This window comes from Chanodichthys erythropterus, chromosome 5 (assembly GCF_024489055.1).
Source record: "Chanodichthys erythropterus isolate Z2021 chromosome 5, ASM2448905v1, whole genome shotgun sequence".
Lineage (NCBI taxonomy): Eukaryota > Metazoa > Chordata > Actinopteri > Cypriniformes > Xenocyprididae > Chanodichthys > Chanodichthys erythropterus.
This window is the reverse complement of record NC_090225.1, coordinates 21319753-21345261: the sequence shown is the minus strand read 5'-3', so window position 1 is coordinate 21345261 and position 25509 is coordinate 21319753. Positions and strand designations below refer to the sequence as shown.

General features: G+C 43.0%; 1 protein-coding gene across 4 annotated transcripts in view; it reads right to left on the bottom strand.

Moving 5' to 3' along the window:
* jag2a (jagged canonical Notch ligand 2a) overlaps positions 1-22278 on the bottom strand; it is a 57345-nt gene extending 35067 nt beyond the window's left edge. For 2 of the 4 annotated variants that reach the window (XM_067386538.1, XM_067386541.1), the window contains exons 1-3: positions 22011-22234; positions 21185-21505; positions 94-154 (exon numbers count right to left, since the gene is read on the bottom strand). In XM_067386538.1, coding sequence (XP_067242639.1) covers positions 94-154; positions 21185-21505; positions 22011-22073 — 445 coding nt within the window. In that variant the 5' untranslated portion in view covers positions 22074-22234. Of the gene's footprint in view, positions 1-93; positions 155-21184; positions 21506-22010 lie in introns of all 4 variants that reach the window. The other 2 variants (XM_067386539.1, XM_067386540.1) reach the window with 2 other exon arrangements.
* Between the last annotated feature and the right edge of the window lie 3231 nt (positions 22279-25509).

Here is a 25509-nt window from a genome sequence, read left to right as displayed (position 1 = left end):
AATTTTCATTTGAAAGAGAACTAATCCTTTAAAGAACGTGTATGTAGAAATACACGGTGGTGTGTGTCAAGGTGTTAGGAAATCATTACTCACTGTTGTCGGTGGTCGTTTGGTTATCCCAGTCCCAAGCCTCCACGATCAAAGTGTACGCTAGCTAGGAGATAGAAAGAAAGAGATGGTTAGCTAATATACACAGACATATAGGACTCCACAGTCAAAGTCTATGCAAAAGACAAACAGAAAATATCAATGAAATAATACACAGTCCAAAAAACACAAGAAGCACAGACATACACAGTTCCTATTAGTCTGCTTACAGAGTCAAAGTAAAAGAAAGACTCTGATTACACTACCATCCAAAAGTTTGGGGTCAGTATGATTTTTAATGTTTATGAATTCATATTAACCTCACAAAACATAGAAGGGCATCCAGAGACATCCTCAAAGAAAAAAGAGGAAAAAAATATTCAAGTATACTAATATCTAGGGATTTTTTTTTTTTCAATTATTCTAGGGATTGGGTTAGTTTTTAGCCAATATAAAACAATGGAAATCTATTTTATGTCCTCATTTAGATAGCGTGTGAATATGTGTGTGTACCTTTTTAACAGGATGCAAGTCATAACAGTAATGTGAATAACCTGGTTCCCACAGTCTGGTGACTGATTAGCCCGGTTATAAACCAGATGAATGATGAGATGGTGCAAGGATGTTTGTATGACTGTGCATCAGGTCACTGCCACACTCAACAAATTCATAAATGATTGTGTGATGTTTATGCATGCATGTTTTTTCTACACAGACACATGCTTCAACAACGTTCTTTAGTTCATTCATTGCGTGGGAAAATGGTTTGCTAAGTCAAGTCGATTAACAGCATTGGCAGAATGACTTCAAAAGGTTCAAAAGGTTCCTGAACCAGCAGTATTTTACTGTGAGGTGAGGGAGAGGTCATGTTCTTTCTCAAATAAGGGGTAGTAGCATTTCTTCCCTTTAATCTGACAGAACCTGAGTTCTTTTGGGATTACAAACATTGTCCTGGATGGACATTTCAGGAAATGTCTGAACATTAGGAAGAAATTTCTGGGACAGACAAAAGACAGAGTAGCATACATGTAATAAGGTTCTGTAGTTAAAAGAGATTTTCCTTCGGCTTATGTCTGTACAAATGTCTTTCAAATGGTTTCAAATCACAGATTTCCAAAACTTTGAGTTTTTATTTTTCAAAGAGCCACTGTGGAAAACACAGGACATTTCTGAAGAGGTGTTTTTAGCTGGTCTATGTTTGGCTGAAAAGTTTTATTTTTTGGTTTTGGCAGAGATCAGGTTTACTGCAGCAGCACGGTTTGAGAAACATGCCCATGGATTTTGTGTGCTGACGCTCATGCATCTTTTCTCTGGAAGCGTGAATCAGCACGCTACCATCATTGAAGCCAAACCGCTCAAACTTGTAGGTGCATGCAGTAAATGGTAAGAAGGAAAGACTCTTTCCCATCGCAAGACCTTTCATAAAAACCTCTAAGCAACATTCACAAAAAAAAAAAAAAAATAGCATTTCATTGATATTTATATATGCACATTTTTACATGTAAATGGACAGTCTACAACAGATACGTAAAGTATACGTATGAATATAAGTATACTCTTCAGAAAACATGAATGTCAGAGGTTTTTAAATAGTTTTTCCTTTGTAAACATGTACTTCACATGGTGTCTCACTGTTTGTCCAGCTTCTTGCTAAAAGCGTCAAGTGTCAAATGTAACCGGTGTGTTCAATGTAAATAGCCAGCAAGACAATAGATGACATAATTTCAACGTCTTAAAAAAAATGAGAAAATGAATCATAACATTGTGAAAGGAGCACAGGACTACGCTTTTAAAATGTGCAAAACTTACAGAAAATACTGAGCCAGATCTTCTGCATTTTGTTTCTCTAAAATATTTCACAGTTGATTCGATTTAGCCTGGAGCAATCATCACATCCAGCTGAAAACTCCAAACAGACTCCATACTTGACTTTTTGATTTATTGATCATTACACTTCATATATTTTTGTGTAAACCCTGATACAGTTTTTGAGAAGTTTTTGATGCATAGAAATTGCAGCATTTATTTGAAATTATATATGTCTTTACTGTCACTTTTGATAAGATTTTTCTTTTGATCAAAATGTGTTCACACACACTATCACAGGCCCTGTTTCCACCTGGTATTAAGGATGTGGTTTGGTCGATCGGATCACAAGTGGACGACGCTAAACACAGGTGTAAACGGGGTGTTAAATATTTTGAGCTTGTCCACTTGTCGAAAATGCATTCAACCGGATTGCTTTCATAGTGGAAACACTCATGTGGTGGAATGTTTTCAAACAGCCAGAAAAGACTGTCTACTCTCTGCCTACTGAACACCTAAACATGGATTTAAAGCCAGACAGGATTTAAAGTTTGTCGGCTGGAGACCAAAGTTTGGGTTTAAGACAAAAATTGTCCATTAGATCGAAGGATATAAAAAAGCCCATACATTTACCTGCCCATAGACCCTCCCCTCGAAGAAATCAGGGCAGAAGTGGTTGAAAGTGGACAAAAGAGACGGATTACAACACCAGGTGTAAACGGGCATGAGTCTCCCTCATCCACTTGTGATCCAATCGACCATCTTCATACCAGGTGGAAACAGGGCCATAATCATCTTACAAAATTAAATGAACTAAGTCTATGCAGTACTGCAATATTAATGTATTTAAATACTTTATGATGCTTATATTTCAATGCTATTAAAATAATGATTACTGTGGGAAGGACAATGAAGCTAGTTTTTTTATCTTTGGTTGAAGTTAACAATATTGTATTTTGTTTAATGCATATTTTATTTATTTTTTTACAAACATTTTGTTTGACATGAAACAATAATTGGCCCTGTAGTACTGCCACAGACAGTTGAGGAATCAGTGTCAGCACACTAATGAAAGGGAAAGGTGTTGTGTGGCATTAGTTTGCAGCATGAGCATATTAATGTAAACATCTGGGGCCAGATTTACTAAACAGAGCAAATTAGCATGAGCGCAATTCCAAAAAAGTGCAAATGGGAGTGGAAAGTTCTGCTCGTGATCTACCGACAACGTGCAAATTAAAGAACACAGATGCACCCGTATCAGCGTGTGGTTTAAAAATAGCTTTTTTTGGGCGGTAAATAATGACGCAAAATACCAGTAAATTGACTAGCTCAAACCTTAGTAAATCACCTTGCATGATTCATTTAAATACTCTCCTCCCATAAATTTTGCGTCTAAAAGGGAAACTCAAATGCATATGCAATAAGGTCAGCCGTAAAAATAACTGTGTCCACGCCTTTTCAGCGCTGATTTTTCACTGCGTGTATTTAGTAAATCTTGACAGTAGTTTTTTATCGGCAAAAGAGGGTTTGCACTGGCACAAGCTGTTAGTAAATCTGGCCTCTGGTCAATAGTGTAAAAAACAGTTACTAATCTCTATAGACAGCCATCAGACACCAATCACCAGTCCAGGGAGGAGCAGGACAGGGGAAGATTTTATCTTTCCTTAGTTAGAGGGAAATAAGACACCCACATGCATATACACATGCCAGCAGATACACAGGAACACACGCACACACAGGCAATGAATAAATTAGGCTTCCTAAGTGACACTGAGCAGGCAGTGCCACAGATTTTACAGATCAGAGGACAGTGAGGGGGACATACTGTACTGTATATTGTTAGAATCCAGCCAGAATGTGCCTTTCATTAACATACACACACTCGCACCAGGTGTGAACACACCGGTCTATAAGGATTCAGGTCAAATGCAAATCAATGCACAGTAACACACACACACACACGCAGGAACTGTTCCACCTAAAAGCTGAATGTGATATGTGCAGGTTGGTAACACACCTGTGTTCTAAATTCACTTCATACCCAATGTGCTTGGGTTTCCGTTGCACAGAATTAACAATGCTATTCCATTGTGTGCGATTTTCAATGAAAGAGGTGGTGGTTTATTTATTAGCAATAAGCCAAGGATAAGCTCTGTGCAACCCAATTCTTAACCCTAGGGGTTCATTTGAATATTTTTCAAATAAGAAAATCCTGGATTCCCGGCAGTTGAATAGTGAATTTGGCCGGTATTTTTCTCTTTAAATGATGATAGTCATAAATGAACTTTTTCCCTATACACTGTAATGTATGTAATAATTTTGTAAAAAAAATACAGAAAAACTGTGAACACATTTACAGAACAAACTGTATATTTTAAAGTATAAAACTGTAATTTAAGAAAATTTGAATGTAAACCAATGAATTCAACAATGCACACTATTACTAAAATCTGTTTTGTACCTTTAACATATACTGATAACCACCATAATAATGCAGGTGGTAAAAGAGAAAGCCACATGAAGAATCAGAGTTCATCACAAGTAGCTTTTCCACGAGCTGAAGTGTATATACTAATATTAAGAAGGTACAAAGAGTCATTCACGCACACGCAAAACACCATCATGGTAACCCACAATACTTAAATAATGCAATAAACATTAATTATAACATAAAACCCTAATGTACATAACTGATAACAAAAACTATTAAGAAACATGATTATTTAAACAAAATACAATGTGGAGTGTCACACAGGGAATTGTGGGAACATCATTTTACAGATTTTGACTGTAAATTATACATTGATTTTGTCATTTTTACTTATAAAAATTATAAAATTTACAGCATTTTACTGTAAAAATTGCATAAATGTCTGGCAAGAGCTTTTACAGTTTTTCCCTGTATATAATTCGGGAACTTGCTGTTAACCTATTTACAATTTTTTCCCTAACGTTTTTACAATATTTTACCGTTAAAATCACATTCATTTTTTTTACAGTGTACCAATTAGAAAAAAATACTTTTCTAAAATGTATTAGACAAAATTATTTATAGTATCCCAAAAATCAGTACCTTGTTAAATGAGTTAACTTGCCAAACTTAATAGAATACCACAATGCAACTTTTTAGGAGAAAAGTAATAACAGAGATTTATTTATTTACATTAAGGTAATAATCCCCCTGTTTTTAAAAAAACAATAAATATTATCCTTTGAAACTTTTACCTAATGGTATGTAAATTACTTATTTTCTCAAAAAAATAAAATATATAAATCACCTTCTCAGTCTCAGAATGTTTTTTCCTCTTTTATGCTTTCTAAAGTAGGATTCCTAACCTTTTTCATCAGTACTTTAGAACACTGTACTCAATCTGCTTTTAAGATAACCAATTTAAAACCTGTAAGAGTTAAACAAACAAAAGAAAAAGAAAATGAAACAATACTTCTCTCAACCTCAATTATACACTTCAAAAACCTGTGTTTCACAACATACAAGCTCTTTCAGTTCAATATTACGAGTCACGCAGTCAAATATACACAAGTCAGTGACACAGTCGAAATGCATGGGCCAGTGACGCAGTCGAAATATACGAGTCAGTGACGCAGCCGAAATGCATGGGCCAGTGACACAGTCGAAATGCATGGGCCAGTGACGCAGTCGAAATGCATGGGCCAGTGACGCAGTCGAAATACACAAGTCAGTGACGCAGTCGAAATGCATGGGCCAGTGACGCAGTCGAAATACACGAGTCAGTGACGCAGTCGAAATGCATGGGCCAGTGACGCAGTCGAAATACACGAGTCAGTGACGCAGTCGAAATGCATGGGCCAGTGACGCAGTTGAAATACATGAGTCAGTGACGCAGTCGAAATGCATGGGCCAGTGACGCAGTCGAAATACACGAGTCAGTGACGCAGTCGAAATGCATGGGCCAGTGACGCAGTCGAAATACACGAGTCAGTGACGCAGTCGAAATGCATGGGCCAGTGACGCAGTCGAAATACACGAGTCGGTGACGCAGTCGAAATGCATGGGCCAGTGACGCAGTCGAAATACACGAGTCAGTGACGCAGTCGAAATGCATGGGCCAGTGACGCAGTCGAAATACACGAGTCAGTGACGCAGTCGAAATGCATGGGCCAGTGACGCAGTCGAAATACACGAGTCAGTGACGCAGTCGAAATGCATGGGCCAGTGACGCAGTTGAAATACATGAGTCAGTGACGCAGTCGAAATGCATGGGCCAGTGACGCAGTCGAAATACACGAGTCAGTGACGCAGTCGAAATGCATGGGCCAGTGACGCAGTCGAAATACACGAGTCAGTGACGCAGTCGAAATGCATGGGCCAGTGACGCAGTCGAAATACACGAGTCGGTGACGCAGTCGAAATGCATGGGCCAGTGACGCAGTCGAAATACACGAGTCAGTGACGCAGTCGAAATGCATGGGCCAGTGACGCAGTCGAAATACACGAGTCAGTGACGCAGTCGGTGGGCCAGTGACGCAGTCGAAATACACGAGTCAGTGACGCAGTCGAAATGCATGGGCCAGTGACGCAGTCGAAATACACGAGTCAGTGACACAGTCGAAATGCATGGGCCAGTGACGCAGTCGAAATATACGAGTCAGTGACGCAGCCGAAATGCATGGGCCAGTGACACAGTCGAAATGCATGGGCCAGTGACGCAGTCGAAATGCATGGGCCAGTGACGCAGTCGAAATACACGAGTCAGTGACGCAGTCGAAATGCATGGGCCAGTGACGCAGTCGAAATACACGAGTCAGTGACGCAGTCGAAATGCATGGGCCAGTGACGCAGTCGAAATACACGAGTCGGTGACGCAGTCGAAATGCATGGGCCAGTGACGCAGTCGAAATACACGAGTCAGTGACGCAGTCGAAATGCATGGGCCAGTGACGCAGTCGAAATACACGAGTCAGTGACGCAGTCAGTGGGCCAGTGACGCAGTCGAAATACACGAGTCAGTGACGCAGTCGAAATGCATGGGCCAGTGATGCAGTCGAAATACACGAGTCAGTGACGCAGTTGAAATGCATGGGCCAGTGACGCAGTCGAAATACACGAGTCAGTGACGCAGTTGAAATACACGAGTCAGTGACGCAGTTGAAATGCATGGGCCAGTGACGCAGTCGAAATGCACGAGTCAGTGACGCAGTTGAAATACACGAGTCAGTGACGCAGTCGAAATACACGAGTCAGTGACGCAGTCGAAATGCATGGGCCAGTGACGCAGTCGAAATACACGAGTCAGTGACGCAGTCGAAATGCATGGGCCAGTGACGCAGTCGAAATACACGAGTCAGTGACGCAGTCGGTGGGCCAGTGACGCAGTCGAATTACACGAGTCAGTGACGCAGTCGAAATGCATGGGCCAGTGACGCAGTCGAAATACACGAGTCAGTGACGCAGTTGAAATGCATGGGCCAGTGACGCAGTCGAAATACACGAGTCAGTGACGCAGTTGAAATACACGAGTCAGTGACGCAGTTGAAATGCATGGGCCAGTGACGCAGTCGAAATGCACGAGTCAGTGACGCAGTTGAAATACACGAGTCAGTGACGCAGTCGAAATGCATGGGCCAGTGACGCAGTCGAAATACACGAGTCAGTGACGCAGTCGGTGGGCCAGTGACGCAGTCGAAATACACGAGTCAGTGACGCAGTCGAAATGCATGGGCCAGTGACGCAGTCGAAATACACGAGTCAGTGACGCAGTTGAAATGCATGGGCCAGTGACGCAGTCGAAATACACGAGTCAGTGACGCAGTCGAAATACACGAGTCAGTGACGCAGTTGAAATGCATGGGCCAGTGACGCAGTCGAAATGCATGGGCCAGTGACGCAGTCGAAATACACGAGTCAGTGACGCAGTTGAAATACACGAGTCAGTGACGCAGTTGAAATGCATGGGCCAGTGACGCAGTCGAAATACACGAGTCAGTGACGCGGATGAACTGCATTGGCCAGTGACGCAGTCGAAATACACGAGTCAGTGACGCAGTTGAAATACACGAGTCAGTGACGCAGTTGAAATGCATGGGCCAGTGACGCAGTCGAAATACACGAGTCAGTGACGCAGTTGAAATGCATGGGCCAGTGACGCAGTCGAAATGCATGGGTCAGTGACGCAGTCGAAATACACGAGTCAGTGACGCAGTTGAAATACACGAGTCAGTGACGCAGTTGAAATGCATGGGCCAGTGACGCAGTCGAAATACACGAGTCAGTGACGCAGTTGAAATGCATGGGCCAGTGACGCAGTCGAAATGCATGGGCCAGTGACGCAGTCGAAATACACGAGTCAGTGACACAGTCGAAATGCATGGGCCAGTGACGCAGTCGAAATACACGAGTCAGTGACGCAGTCGAAATACACGAGTCAGTGACGCAGTCGAAATACATGAGTCAGTGACGCAGTCGAAATGCATGGGCCAGTGACGCAGTCGAAATACACGAGTCAGTGACGCAGTCGAAATGCATGGGCCAGTGACGCAGTCGAAATACACGAGTCAGTGACGCAGTCGGTGGGCCAGTGACGCAGTCGAAATACACGAGTCAGTGACGCAGTCGAAATGCATGGGCCAGTGACGCAGTCGAAATACACGAGTCAGTGACGCAGTTGAAATGCATGGGCCAGTGACGCAGTCGAAATGCACGAGTCAGTGACGCAGTTGAAATACACGAGTCAGTGACGCAGTCGAAATGCATGGGCCAGTGACGCAGTCGAAATACACGAGTCAGTGACGCAGTCGGTGGGCCAGTGACGCAGTCGAAATACACGAGTCAGTGACGCAGTCGAAATGCATGGGCCAGTGACGCAGTCGAAAGACACGAGTCAGTGACGCTGTCGAAATGCATGGGCCAGTGACGCAGTCGAAATACACGAGTCAGTGACGCAGTCGAAATACACGAGTCAGTGACGCAGTTGAAATGCATGGGCCAGTGACGCAGTCGAAATGCATGGGCCAGTGACGCAGTCGAAATACACGAGTCAGTGACGCAGTTGAAATACACGAGTCAGTGACGCAGTTGAAATGCATGGGCCAGTGACGCAGTCGAAATACACGAGTCAGTGACGCAGTTGAAATGCACGAGTCAGTGACGCAGTTGAAATGCATGGGCCAGTGACGCAGTCGAAATACACGAGTCAGTGACGCAGTTGAAATGCATGGGCCAGTGACGCAGTCGAAATGCATGGGTCAGTGACGCAGTCGAAATACACGAGTCAGTGACGCAGTTGAAATGCATGGGCCAGTGACGCAGTCGAAATACACGAGTCAGTGACGCAGTTGAAATGCATGGGCCAGTGACGCAGTCGAAATGCATGGGCCAGTGACGCAGTCGAAATACACGAGTCAGTGACACAGTCGAAATGCATGGGCCAGTGACGCAGTCGAAATACACGAGTCAGTGACGCAGTTGAAATGCATGGGCCAGTGACGCAGTCGAAATACACGAGTCAGTGACGCAGTCGAAATACACGAGTCAGTGACGCAGTTGAAATGCATGGGCCAGTGACGCAGTCGAAATGCATGGGCCAGTGACGCAGTCGAAATACACGAGTCAGTGACGCAGTTGAAATACACGAGTCAGTGACGCAGTTGAAATGCATGGGCCAGTGACGCAGTCGAAATACACGAGTCAGTGACGCAGTTGAAATGCATGGGCCAGTGACGCAGTCGAAATACACGAGTCAGTGACGCAGTTGAAATACACGAGTCAGTGACGCAGTTGAAATGCATGGGCCAGTGACGCAGTCGAAATGCACGAGTCAGTGACGCAGTTGAAATACACGAGTCAGTGACGCAGTCGAAATGCATGGGCCAGTGACGCAGTCGAAATACACGAGTCAGTGACGCAGTCGGTGGGCCAGTGACGCAGTCGAAATACACGAGTCAGTGACGCAGTCGAAATGCATGGGCCAGTGACGCAGTCGAAATACACGAGTCAGTGACGCAGTTGAAATGCATGGGCCAGTGACGCAGTCGAAATACACGAGTCAGTGACGCAGTCGAAATACACGAGTCAGTGACGCAGTTGAAATGCATGGGCCAGTGACGCAGTCGAAATGCATGGGCCAGTGACGCAGTCGAAATACACGAGTCAGTGACGCAGTTGAAATACACGAGTCAGTGACGCAGTTGAAATGCATGGGCCAGTGACGCAGTCGAAATACACGAGTCAGTGACGCAGTTGAAATGCATGGGCCAGTGACGCAGTCGAAATACACGAGTCAGTGACGCAGTTGAAATACACGAGTCAGTGACGCAGTTGAAATGCATGGGCCAGTGACGCAGTCGAAATACACGAGTCAGTGACGCAGTTGAAATGCATGGGCCAGTGACGCAGTCGAAATGCATGGGTCAGTGACGCAGTCGAAATACACGAGTCAGTGACGCAGTTGAAATACACGAGTCAGTGACGCAGTTGAAATGCATGGGCCAGTGACGCAGTCGAAATACACGAGTCAGTGACACAGTTGAAATGCATGGGCCAGTGACGCAGTCGAAATACACGAGTCAGTGACGCAGTCGAAATACACGAGTCAGTGACGCAGTCGTAATGCATGGGTCAGTGACGCAGTCGAAATACACGAGTCAGTGACGCAGTCGAAATACACGAGTCAGTGACGCAGTCGAAATGCATGGGCCAGTGACGCAGTCGAAATACACGAGTCAGTGACACAGTCGAAATACATGGGCCAGTGACGCAGTCGAAATACACGAGTCAGTGACGCAGTCGAAATGCATGGGTCAGTGACGCAGTCGAAATACACGAGTCAGTGACGCAGTTGAAATACACGAGTCAGTGACGCAGTTGAAATGCATGGGCCAGTGACGCAGTCGAAATACACGAGTCAGTGACGCAGTTGAAATGCATGGGCCAGTGACGCAGTCGAAATGCATGGGCCAGTGACGCAGTCGAAATACACGAGTCAGTGACACAGTCGAAATGCATGGGCCAGTGACGCAGTCGAAATACACGAGTCAGTGACGCAGTCGAAATACACGAGTCAGTGACGCAGTCGAAATACATGAGTCAGTGACGCAGTCGAAATGCATGGGCCAGTGACGCAGTCGAAATACACGAGTCAGTGACGCAGTCGAAATGCATGGGCCAGTGACGCAGTCGAAATACACGAGTCAGTGACGCAGTCGGTGGGCCAGTGACGCAGTCGAAATACACGAGTCAGTGACGCAGTCGAAATGCATGGGCCAGTGACGCAGTCGAAATACACGAGTCAGTGACGCAGTTGAAATGCATGGGCCAGTGACGCAGTCGAAATGCACGAGTCAGTGACGCAGTTGAAATACACGAGTCAGTGACGCAGTCGAAATGCATGGGCCAGTGACGCAGTCGAAATACACGAGTCAGTGACGCAGTTGAAATACACGAGTCAGTGACGCAGTTGAAATGCATGGGCCAGTGACGCAGTCGAAATACACGAGTCAGTGACGCAGTTGAAATGCATGGGCCAGTGACGCAGTCGAAATGCATGGGCCAGTGACGCAGTCGAAATACACGAGTCAGTGACACAGTCGAAATGCATGGGCCAGTGACGCAGTCGAAATACACGAGTCAGTGACGCAGTCGAAATACACGAGTCAGTGACGCAGTCGAAATACATGAGTCAGTGACGCAGTCGAAATGCATGGGCCAGTGACGCAGTCGAAATACACGAGTCAGTGACGCAGTCGAAATGCATGGGCCAGTGACGCAGTCGAAATACACGAGTCAGTGACGCAGTCGGTGGGCCAGTGACGCAGTCGAAATACACGAGTCAGTGACGCAGTCGAAATGCATGGGCCAGTGACGCAGTCGAAATACACGAGTCAGTGACGCAGTTGAAATGCATGGGCCAGTGACGCAGTCGAAATGCACGAGTCAGTGACGCAGTTGAAATACACGAGTCAGTGACGCAGTCGAAATGCATGGGCCAGTGACGCAGTCGAAATACACGAGTCAGTGACGCAGTCGGTGGGCCAGTGACGCAGTCGAAATACACGAGTCAGTGACGCAGTCGAAATGCATGGGCCAGTGACGCAGTCGAAATACACGAGTCAGTGACGCAGTTGAAATGCATGGGCCAGTGACGCAGTCGAAATACACGAGTCAGTGACGCAGTCGAAATACACGAGTCAGTGACGCAGTTGAAATGCATGGGCCAGTGACGCAGTCGAAATGCATGGGCCAGTGACGCAGTCGAAATACACGAGTCAGTGACGCAGTTGAAATACACGAGTCAGTGACGCAGTTGAAATGCATGGGCCAGTGACGCAGTCGAAATACACGAGTCAGTGACGCAGTTGAAATGCACGAGTCAGTGACGCAGTTGAAATGCATGGGCCAGTGACGCAGTCGAAATACACGAGTCAGTGACGCAGTTGAAATGCATGGGCCAGTGACGCAGTCGAAATGCATGGGTCAGTGACGCAGTCGAAATACACGAGTCAGTGACGCAGTTGAAATGCATGGGCCAGTGACGCAGTCGAAATACACGAGTCAGTGACGCAGTTGAAATGCATGGGCCAGTGACGCAGTCGAAATGCATGGGCCAGTGACGCAGTCGAAATACACGAGTCAGTGACACAGTCGAAATGCATGGGCCAGTGACGCAGTCGAAATACACGAGTCAGTGACGCAGTTGAAATGCATGGGCCAGTGACGCAGTCGAAATACACGAGTCAGTGACGCAGTCGAAATACACGAGTCAGTGACGCAGTTGAAATGCATGGGCCAGTGACGCAGTCGAAATGCATGGGCCAGTGACGCAGTTGAAATACACGAGTCAGTGACGCAGTTGAAATACACGAGTCAGTGACGCAGTTGAAATGCATGGGCCAGTGACGCAGTCGAAATACACGAGTCAGTGACGCAGTTGAAATGCATGGGCCAGTGACGCAGTCGAAATACACGAGTCAGTGACGCAGTTGAAATACACGAGTCAGTGACGCAGTTGAAATGCATGGGCCAGTGACGCAGTCGAAATGCACGAGTCAGTGACGCAGTTGAAATACACGAGTCAGTGACGCAGTCGAAATGCATGGGCCAGTGACGCAGTCGAAATACACGAGTCAGTGACGCAGTCGGTGGGCCAGTGACGCAGTCGAAATACACGAGTCAGTGACGCAGTCGAAATGCATGGGCCAGTGACGCAGTCGAAATACACGAGTCAGTGACGCAGTTGAAATGCATGGGCCAGTGACGCAGTCGAAATACACGAGTCAGTGACGCAGTCGAAATACACGAGTCAGTGACGCAGTTGAAATGCATGGGCCAGTGACGCAGTCGAAATGCATGGGCCAGTGACGCAGTCGAAATACACGAGTCAGTGACGCAGTTGAAATACACGAGTCAGTGACGCAGTTGAAATGCATGGGCCAGTGACGCAGTCGAAATACACGAGTCAGTGACGCAGTTGAAATGCATGGGCCAGTGACGCAGTCGAAATACACGAGTCAGTGACGCAGTTGAAATACACGAGTCAGTGACGCAGTTGAAATGCATGGGCCAGTGACGCAGTCGAAATACACGAGTCAGTGACGCAGTTGAAATGCATGGGCCAGTGACGCAGTCGAAATGCATGGGTCAGTGACGCAGTCGAAATACACGAGTCAGTGACGCAGTTGAAATACACGAGTCAGTGACGCAGTTGAAATGCATGGGCCAGTGACGCAGTCGAAATACACGAGTCAGTGACACAGTTGAAATGCATGGGCCAGTGACGCAGTCGAAATACACGAGTCAGTGACGCAGTCGAAATACACGAGTCAGTGACGCAGTCGTAATGCATGGGTCAGTGACGCAGTCGAAATACACGAGTCAGTGACGCAGTCGAAATACACGAGTCAGTGACGCAGTCGAAATGCATGGGCCAGTGACGCAGTCGAAATACACGAGTCAGTGACACAGTCGAAATACATGGGCCAGTGACGCAGTCGAAATACACGAGTCAGTGACGCAGTCGAAATGCATGGGCCAGTGACGCAGTCGAAATACACGAGTCAGTGACGCAGTTGAAATGCATGGGCCAGTGACGCAGTCGAAATACACGAGTCAGTGACGCAGTCGAAATACACGAGTCAGTGACGCAGTTGAAATGCATGGGCCAGTGACGCAGTCGAAATGCATGGGCCAGTGACGCAGTCGAAATACACGAGTCAGTGACGCAGTTGAAATACACGAGTCAGTGACGCAGTTGAAATGCATGGGCCAGTGACGCAGTCGAAATACACGAGTCAGTGACGCAGTTGAAATGCATGGGCCAGTGACGCAGTCGAAATACACGAGTCAGTGACGCAGTTGAAATACACGAGTCAGTGACGCAGTTGAAATGCATGGGCCAGTGACGCAGTCGAAATGCACGAGTCAGTGACGCAGTCGAAATACACGAGTCAGTGACGCAGTCGGTGGGCCAGTGACGCAGTCGAAATACACGAGTCAGTGACGCAGTCGGTGGGCCAGTGACGCAGTCGAAATACACGAGTCAGTGACGCAGTCGAAATGCATGGGCCAGTGACGCAGTCGAAATACACGAGTCAGTGACGCAGTTGAAATGCATGGGCCAGTGACGCAGTCGAAATACACGAGTCAGTGACGCAGTCGAAATACACGAGTCAGTGACGCAGTTGAAATGCATGGGCCAGTGACGCAGTCGAAATGCATGGGCCAGTGACGCAGTCGAAATACACGAGTCAGTGACGCAGTTGAAATACACGAGTCAGTGACGCAGTCGAAATGCATGGGCCAGTGACGCAGTCGAAATACACGAGTCAGTGACGCAGTTGAAATGCATGGGCCAGTGACGCAGTCGAAATACACGAGTCAGTGACGCAGTTGAAATACACGAGTCAGTGACGCAGTTGAAATGCATGGGCCAGTGACGCAGTCGAAATACACGAGTCAGTGACGCAGTTGAAATGCATGGGCCAGTGACGCAGTCGAAATGCATGGGTCAGTGACGCAGTCGAAATACACGAGTCAGTGACGCAGTTGAAATACACGAGTCAGTGACGCAGTTGAAATGCATGGGCCAGTGACGCAGTCGAAATACACGAGTCAGTGACACAGTTGAAATGCATGGGCCAGTGACGCAGTCGAAATACACGAGTCAGTGACGCAGTCGAAATACACGAGTCAGTGACGCAGTCGTAATGCATGGGTCAGTGACGCAGTCGAAATACACGAGTCAGTGACGCAGTCGAAATACACGAGTCAGTGACGCAGTCGAAATGCATGGGCCAGTGACGCAGTCGAAATACACGAGTCAGTGACACAGTCGAAATACATGGGCCAGTGACGCAGTCGAAATACACGAGTCAGTGACGCAGTCGAAATGCATGGGCCAGTGACGCAGTCGAAATACACGAGTCAGTGACGCAGTCGAAATACACGAGTCAGTGACGCAGTCGTAATGTATGGGTCAGTGACGCAGTCGAAATACACGAGTCAGTGACGCAGTCGAAATGCATGGGCCAGTGACGCAGTCGAAATACACGAGTCAGTGACGCAGTCGAAATACACGAGTCAGTGACGCAGTCGTAATGTATGGGTCAGTGACGCAGTCGAAATACACGAGTCAGTGACGCAGTCGAAATAGTGTTCCTTTTGTTACTGTTGGGGCCCAGTACGTTGGTGCACATTAACAGCTGACGAATTCAATGTAATCCACATTCAACGGTCTTGATAATGAATTCACTTACATCCATCCGATGAAATTGAAGCAATGAATGTCCAATAACTTTCTCAACAGTTACTGTTACGAACTTGAAACGTCACTAGCTGTTAAGCCCTAGTCACACTCACACACGACTTGACTCTGCGCGTTGACAAAAAAATAATAAAATAATGAAATACACTTTTTTTCAAAACGAGTACCGTTACTCTACTCTTTGGGCCGTATATTCAAAAGAAATATATGAAGTCTCCAAAATGACGCACTTTTTAACACATGCAGTGAAATTTCTAGCAGTCTTCTCTTGCCATGTGCGATGCTACTCCCTTCCTTCTCCCGCATGTAACTCACATCATGATGTAACAATAAAGTTCAACAGTCATTGGCCAGCTAGAAAACACTTGCATTAAACATACTTTCTTACTGGACATGAACAAAGAGACAGTTAAATCATATTTTGAAATAAAAAACAAACAAACAAAAAAAACATTTTAATTCATGTTATTTTTCAACATGAATCATATTCAACTACATTTTAGGGGTCCCTACATGTGTTTTTGATTTTATAACCAATACGTAAAGTTGAATCAAAACTCTTCAGAAAACATTAAACATGCATGTCAGGGGTAAAGGTGGTAGAGGCTGAAGGTTGTAAATAAATCTCAATTCTAATGACAGACAACTACTGGACAACTACAAAATATCATCACTATCTTATATATCTATTATAAAAATATTATCGAGCCCTGAAACTTAAGAGTGTGGCTGAAATATTGCAGTAAAAATGCCATCATACTTGTCTTGTTGGGTTCTGCCATTCTGTCTAAGACTCTTTTTTTAATCGTTTTTCCTTTATATAGGTGTCTCGCTGTATGTGAATGACTCCTAAAAGTTAGTAGCCATGCAGCAAGACAATCACTGTGACATAATTTCAATATCTTAGAGAAATGAGAAACAAATCAGACCATTGTGTAGCTGTATGAGGCTATGCTATTATCCCACCTTAAAAGTCAATCGCAAGTCTCTTGAAGACATACAATAGTTTTACAGACCAAAATTTAAGCCTTATTTACTTGTAATTTTCCCCTTCAGTGATAGGGACCATGCAAGCAATGCTCAAATTGAATCAAGTATTATGGGGGTGCAATATAAAATATATTTATAATTAAAAAATATATATCTGTTCATAACTATATACCATTTATTAAAGCAGGCTTACATAAAATTACAGGCTTTTTTGTTTAGGAATAAAAAAAATTACATTTTCAGTCCAGGCAATGGCAAACAGAGATATAACAAAGAGAGATAAGCTATTCTTCTTTTAAATGGCTTACCCTAAGTAATACTCAATTTAGAGGGTGATAAAGTAGCAGACCCAATAGGGCAAAAATGGCAAAAGAAACAGGTGACTACTACATATAAGCTAAATTTGAGCTAAATAATGACACTATTGTCGTTTAGGGCTGCTTTACAGCAGAATATCCAAAGTTGAGTTTCCATAATTGATTCTTTTTATTTTCCCGTTTATCACTGTGAAGCTGCTTTGACTCTGTGTTGTATAAAGCACTATAAAAATAAAAGTCACTTGACTTGACTTGATATAAGGCACTTGAAGACCCACAAAAGGCATATGACTACAAATACATTTAAATGTCTCAAAAAACAGTATAGGCTTAATCAGATGGCTTCCAAACTCACTGGAGAGTCTTAATATACTTTTTTTGGCCTTATTTCAGTGACTTAAGTTTTTTGTTTTTTCAATAACCACGCATAAACATTATTCCTTCAAAAATACAAACATGTACATACATGTTCCTCACATATTATTGTGGCCTAGTTTGTGCTGAATACAGTGTAATGACACTTTTGTCATTTATATGTTTATGAACAACTGAAAAAAGCAAAAATGTCAGGGCATGTCAAAACTTCTCCAAGCCCCAAATCAGCCTCAGACTCCAGAGGGTTAATGTCATATTCATCAGAGGCACAGGAATAATTATTCGCAAATGAGTTTCACATATTTAACAGAATGTCATGCACAAACATTTTGACTTATTTTCAACATAATTAGTTTTGATGCCACAAATCAGTTTTGATTACTTTGCAATAATTATAAAATGTAAAAAAAAAAAAAATAGAAATAATGAAAAATGAGTGCATGTTTCTGATTTACGTAAGCAATACAAAAGCCCCGACGTGGAATGGATAAATATAATAGAAAGATAGAGAGAGAGAGAAAATTACCCCTCAAAGAAAGTCATTACCCCAGACAAAGCACAAGATCCAGAATCAGCCCTGGAACATCATGTTTGCATTAATACATCTGATAGTCAAATAGCAACTGTTATCATTCCTGTAACCAGCAGACGACATCACAGTTCAGATGAAAAACACAATGCAGGTTTGCATCAAACACCTGTTATCTAACGCTCAGCCAACTACTGAGCACTCATAGAAAATAGGAGAAAGAAACAGTCGTGAAACAAGAGACCCAACACTCATTCAAGATTTAAAGAAAGCAGGATGGGGTGAAAGGAGGACAGGAAAGATCTGAAACTAAACAACAAAAATAAATGGAAAAAGTAGAGGAGATCAAGTATTTAGTCATACAGGTCCTCATAACCATTTAGAATGATAGAATCAAGTTGTCACTAGCATCCCTCTCTCTTTTTTAGTAAAACTTTCAGTGCAGCTTCTTGGCAGGTCCACATTTATGTGATATAAAACAGAAACATAAATGACAAAGACTCAGTAATTTAAGTGGCCTGACCCCATATCTCAAAACAACCAGATACACTGACTGCTTTAAAAAGAGCTAATGTTATCTTTGGTAAAGATACATTGTTATTGTACATTCCTGTTTGGATTGTAAAAATATCTCTTCTCTTGACTGTGTATTCGGGGTTTAGATTAAAGACTGAAAACATCCTAATCGTGAAACAGAACATGAACTTAGGGAGCTCTTACTTGGAAAAGATAAAAAAAAAAAAAATGGTATGTTTGTGTGTTTGTGTGTGTGTGTGTGTGTGTGTGTGCTTAGTGGGATGAGATTTTTTATCCAAAAACAAAAGATGGTATGCTGGAAGAGAATCAAAGATCTTACAGCTGTAGGACGTCAGGCACAGCAGGACTTGTAAGGCCCATAAACATCACCTTCCGTAAACTGCGTCCCTCCCTTGGCACACCCGATTTGCCAAGAAACTACGGACAATGGCAGATGCAAGTGTCTTGACAGATTTCAAATCAGCTGATGTTGATCTTAATAACAATGATGATGTGCAGAGTGCGTTGATGCAACTGTATCAAACAGTATATTGTCTACTATCATTCCTATTCATTATTGAAGAATCTGTGAAGACTTAAAGGCAGAAAAGCTGCAGAGAAGAACATTATGGGAGGATTATTCCCATTAGCAAGTGTTTGTTTTTGTGGTTTGCCAGTTCCAGAAATAACTATTAAACATCACAGCAGGAGGATTTCCTTCCTACTATGGGCTGTCTTCACCAGTGTTAACACATAACTGCAGACTACACAGACTTCAGCAGTTACAGCAGAGAGGAATCTTCACATGTGCACCAGCTGAGTGTGAAATCAGTCAAATGACTCACCTGCCAAACTGTTGAAACAGCACTTATAGACCTATTCGTAAGTAGGTGACCAGATAACGGTTCTGAGACACAGTTTAGACCTAAAACTAAACTTAAGTATACTAAAAAGATAGAGTCTGTCACCCGTAAAACAGTCCTAAAATGAATAGAAAAAAGTATGTTATAGCCTATGGTGATTGGAAAAACACAGATGTTCTTGAGCACACCAGAACAGAGAGCAAATAAACAAAATAAAATAAACATCTATTGTAAGTATGCTAGCTAGAACAATAGATAGAACGATAGAACGATAGACACACAGAAGTTGATTGAAGTTGGGATTAACTGTAGAACCACTGCAGAGATGTACAAATATTCATGCACAGTCCCAAAACATCTCCGTACATTACTGTGTCCACGATTTTATCTTCCATTGGGCAATTACTGTGTGTTTAAAACAAAACCACTTTAAAAGGCATGTGTACATAACATAAGAACACAGGCAGCTCTCACCACAACGCTACTGTTATCACCATGGCTGAAATCTGGAAGCAAATAAGACTCAAATGCAGTGATTCAGCGTTTTTCACTTCTTAGAAAACAGATTTACCAGGTTTAAAACAACAGCAACAAACTCACACTGATGTAAGCTCTGTGTGGTTTGAGTTAAATGTTTTACCCACAGTAACGTGCCTTGCATTATCTTACAATCTATCTGTTCTGGTCTATTTAGCGACAATGCTGCTATCTGAAACATGATCGTGTAGACAACTCCCACTGCCTCTCTCTTTCTCTTCTCTATCTCTTGGGTTGTGATATCACTCAATGAGCATGCCAGCTCTAGTCAAGAACTCTGTCTTGTGTAAATCGTGCCCTTCTTAAAATAAAACAAAAAATACAATCTCATTTTTGCCCAAAACAGCATTCTTGTGAGCATTCTGGTGCCCTTCACCATATCTTATGATTCTTTCATTAAGAAAAGAAAAATATGCTAAGATGCTGCTAAGATGTGTTTTATTGAAAAGGTGACAGTTTCATTATTGATTCCTTACTACAGCAAAATCAACTGTAGCAACTATTTTGTTGTAAATGTTGTAGACCCCCTACTAAAAAAAGAGAAGTAACTTAAGTCAGTCAGATAGATAGATAGATAGATAGATAGATAGATAGATAGATAGATAGATAGATAGATAGATAGATAGATAGATAGATAGATAGATAGATAGATAGATAGATAGAAATACAATACAGCAATGCATGGTCTTCTTGCAGCCCAGTCCACATGAAGTAAAACACACTACGTCCTATAAATACGACACCATCAGTTACGCGTGTAACTGTATACTCAGCGCGCGCGAGAGACACGCACCAGCCGCCGCTCGCTCAGCCAAACGCGCGCCGTTACCGGAGATGCCCTACTCATCATCTCTACGATTAACGCCAGTGACCACGGTGACACCGAGCTCTCCTCTTTCCACCGAGTCAAACATTTGCTTTGCAATGAGTGTTTAATGCGCAGGCTACCAGTTGGTGTTGTTAAGACCAAGCATGTTTCACTTGCGTCTTGGCCATCTGCTGTAAAATCTAGCTTTGGAACATGGTTTGTAGCTGGTCTAAACTGGTCGTTAGCTAGTTGGACCAACAATAAACAAGCTACCAGCTGGTTATACAATCTTAATGTAGTCAAGCTACGATTTGATACCCATTTTATAAGCCTATTATATGTTTTCAAATACAATATGAACACCTTAATAGGCCTACTTAAAAATATTCAACCTTACATTCAGTCTTCTTTGCACTTTCTCTGATACCTTTGAATTTAATTAGGCTACTGAAAGGAAATTCAAGTTCTGAAAACTCATAAAATCGAGCAGAATTTTAAACAGTCTATATAAAATACTCCAAATAACTATATAGCTACAGCGTCATAGAGGTAGAAAGTGTTCACAAAAAAGTGTTTGTTTGTTGAAGAGCTGATGAAAGAGCGTATCGGTAAACACCTACCGGCCAGGCGAATTGAAAGGGGATGATAACGGTCCCGAGGTCATTGGCCTTGTTTGGGTTTCCATTGAATCCTTTCAACTGAAATGTATTCCCTCCTAGCACGCTCGAGCTTCCAGTGCCGTAAGTACAAAAGCCAGATGTGGTGACCTCCACCTGGTATTCCTTTAGACACACTCTCAAGTACGTGTCACATTCGTCCTGGTCGCACAGACCGTCTCGTGCGCTCCGCGCGCCGTCACAGCAGTTTCCATTCGCGAGCTCACCCTTGTCATTCTCCACGCTGATCAACTGGAGCTCTAAATAACCCGACGACTGGCACACCTAAAAATAACATAAACAGAAGTTGAAATATAAATTACAAACAGCTTGGCTTTGTACGTTTGCATAGAATAAATTGTCTTGTTCCCATTCATGTACAAAATGCAACTTAATAAATAGTGAATTGACTTGCATTTGTGTTTAAGGAGTGAATGTATGGTTCTACAGGTAGGCTATTGCAGAAACACCTACCAATGCACTCGCAGCAAACAGGCTCGTGCAATAATGAAATATGCACTTTACAGTATTATTAATTTAGGCAATGCTTAAAGTTTCAAAGTAGGTCCATTACAGTGTACGCGGACTGGTTTTAAAACGCCTTTAAACTTTGAGGATCACATGATTCCACTGACAGAAGGATAATTCTATTAGGACAAGAATCCCAAAATCTAATTTGACAAAAATGAATGAGTTTCAGGTCAGTGTAAATCGGTTGTTTAATCTATGGACTTTACAGACAGTGAAGGTAAAAGTGGACTTAAAAAAGGCTTAAGGAAGTTTAACTCACCTCAGTCCAAAACGTCAAAATCAGTAACACTATTGAGAAACAAGCTCCAAAATAGTTATGCATGACTCCTATGAAGTTAATACGACATGGTTAAAAAAAGAAAACCAATATATGCATCATCCACAAAAATCCAGCCATACAAAGTGATTCCTTTCTCCGCAAGACCTCCAGAAGATGAGATGAAAGTCACACACTTACATCCACTCACTTCTCCAGCGCGCTGCTCTCACTATATCAGTCAACTACTAGACGTCTGAACGGGCTTGACTGACAGTTCAATAAACCATTGGCAATCATCAGCTGTAGTAGAACGTCTGCGTCAGCCAATCGCATGGTCAGTGGGCGGGGCCTCCAAATAAATTATAGATCTGACAGGATTGACTTCGTTTGTAGAGTAAAAGGAAAACTGTTTTGAGATTTTAAAGATTGCTATTATGTTATTATTTAATCAATTTTAATATATCGCAAAAGGAATAATCTTTCACTCTACAATATTGGACTGCTGAATGGTTACATAATTACTGGTAGAAGTATGTTGACATTTTGCAAACGATTATTACGCAGTATGCAATTTTTTTTCTTAGCATTTTTAAAGCATTTTTCCCTGCTTGCACTCTTTCACAATCCAAATTGACAGTGATGTCAAGGCACGCTTGAATGTTTGTGGGTAACAGATACAGAGCGCCCTCTAGCGATCGATTACTGGCGGATATGAGTTAAACGCATTCCATTATACCGGTTGCCCTCTGCAAAACTTCTGAGGGAAAAAAGTATGTCGTTCACCTTTTGGTCTCATGTAGTCCTGGCTTTTTGTATGTTGTATAATACCCTTTTTCCATCAGTCCAACATAATCCAATAAGTTGTTTTTTTTTTTAATTCCCTCACAAATAGGATAGCTACATGTTGAAAAACAACTTGTGAGGACATTTGAAGTAATAATCACAATTTGAAAGGCTCATAAAACAGCCAAATCTTGTTTTGTGTGTGTGTATGCGTTTTTGTGATTTCTGAGGACACAAATTTGTATAATGACATGGGTATTACACTGGTAATATGACGAAAACATGGAGAAGTCCTCATATTTAAAATAGCGTTAAAAACATACTAAACAATGTTTTATTAAAAATGTATAAATGCAGAATGTTACCTGTGATGGTTTAGTGGTAGGGGTAGTATAGGGGGATAGGATGTACAGTTTGTACAGTATAAAAACTATTATGCCTATGGGATGTCCTCACTAAGATAGCAAAACAAACCTGTGTGTGTGTGTGTGAGAGAGAGAGAGAGAGAGAGAGAGAGAGAGAGAGAGAGAGAGAGAGAGAGAGAGAGAGAGAGGTTCACTAGACTACCAACATGTCTGTTTGTGTGTTTTCAACATGCATTCATTACTTGCATTTCACTCTGATATCTCTATATTATTTGAAGTCAATTTTGTGCCAGATAAAACAGCGTGGGAATGTTTTTTTGTTCAAAGGCTTCCCACCCCTCAGCTGTGATGCCAGACCTGAACTTTTGCTCTTAGTTTGTTAGTGATAGACTAAACCAGATGATATCACAGATTTACTTTATGGTTGTGTCACGTCCTGCTATTTGTTAATCAAATGTCTTTCTCTGTCTTTCTCTACTCTCTGTCTTTAGGAAATGGGTGACGCTATAGTCCTAATCTTGCCGTCAGACTCCATCCTGCGTTCCTCTAGTGCCGGTCCATAGCCAGAATAAGGGAATAAAGAGAGGAAGTCAGCCCGAGAGCTACATGCAGAGGAATTAGATGTGAACAATGCTCGCTGCACTCTGAGGATGTGACACACTGCGGCTCTGATAGAAAGAAAGGCACCTGCGTTCTTTTGAGTTCACATAACATGTACGGATTGGGGAGGGGGTGGGAAACATTGAAATAGTTGTGTTTTTCAGTGAATGCACATGGAATAATATCTACACCACAGATGCACACATTATTTGCTTCTGAGGGTATGACCTATTGAAAGAGTTGTTGTTGTCATCACTGTCACTCAAATAAAAGGTGAGGTTTGGCCCACAGTCAAAAATGCAATTGTAGTTTTGATACAGTGTTGTTGATTGATTGATTTGTTTGGTTGCAGGATGAGATAAAAGATTAAAGCTTTGTCTCTTAATATACAAGATTACCTCAGGTGCAAGATTACATTCATGCAGTGGCCCTAAATAATATTTTAAGGATATCTTAAGTGACCAAATATATATGGGCCATTTGCTCTCTCTTTATCTTGTTCTCTCTCAGTGCTCTTGAAGATGCAGAGAGGAACAGAAGTGCAGAAGAGTTAGCAAGCAGGTGTGTCATTGGGAGGTGTGAAATTCTGTCTCAGGTTTATAAATGTCAGTGATGGAGTGTGAGAGTGCTTAACCTCTGACCTCAAGGCAGACTTCTATTACAGCTAATGCAGATTCCCTCAGTGTTTGCACTCTACACCTCTTTTGGGGTCACTGAAGGGGTGTGACATGTCAATGGGCTGACCTGAATATGTCATCTTCAGAAGAGGCATCTTACAGCTCACCTCAGCTTGCCCTGTTCTGATTGATCTCTGGAAACCAATTGAGGTTCCTAAAAAAGGTGATTTACTGTTTAGATCCTTTTGCTTACTCTTTAGTTTTACATTTTCTTTTAAATCACATCTGTGGATCATGGTCTCTTGGAAAATACAGGGCATATCTTGAATTGTACTTACATGTTGTGTGCTTTGGGGTTCCACTGCACAGCTTATTCATGTTTTTCTGTGTAAGCATGATCTAGATGAAGGTCTTATTTTTCAGCATTTTGCACATGGATGCCATGTCCAGTTAAAATAAGCACAGTTTAAAGGGTTAGTTCACCTAAAAATGAAATTTCTGTCATTAATTACTCACCCTCATGTCGTTCCACACCTGTACGACCTTCGTTCATTTTCAGAACAGAAAATAAAGATATTTTTGATGAAAACCCGAGAGCTGTCTGACCCCTCCATAGACAGCAATATAATCACCACTTTCCAGGTCCAGAAAGATACTAAAGACATCGTTAAAACAGTCAATGTGACTGCAGTGGTTCAACCTTAATTTTATGATGCGACGAGAATACTTTTTGTGCGCAAAAACAAAACAAAAATAATGACCTAACTAAATTGTTGATACAAGCAGGTTCCACCCCAAAATTACTCCAGTAGTTAAGCCAGTGTTTTGTCTGCCTTATCAGGGCGCTCAGACTGCAATTCCGTTTAATGCCACTAGAGAATTACTCACTTCACCTTCAATTAAAAAATTGGAAATATGCCTGAATGTTTACTGAAAGTTGTTTTTTTTTCACAAGATCCAGCCTGAGACTGTAAACCGCTGGTAATTAGACAGCTATGTGACCCCGCCACATAGGCCAGTTTTTGAAGCCCAGCTGTGGTTTTTGATCCAGGCTTCTGGGAATAGATGCCAGGCAGCGTTTAGGTCTGCGGCCCACGAGGGTTAACCTCAGGCGGGTATGTGCGTGCCTAGCAG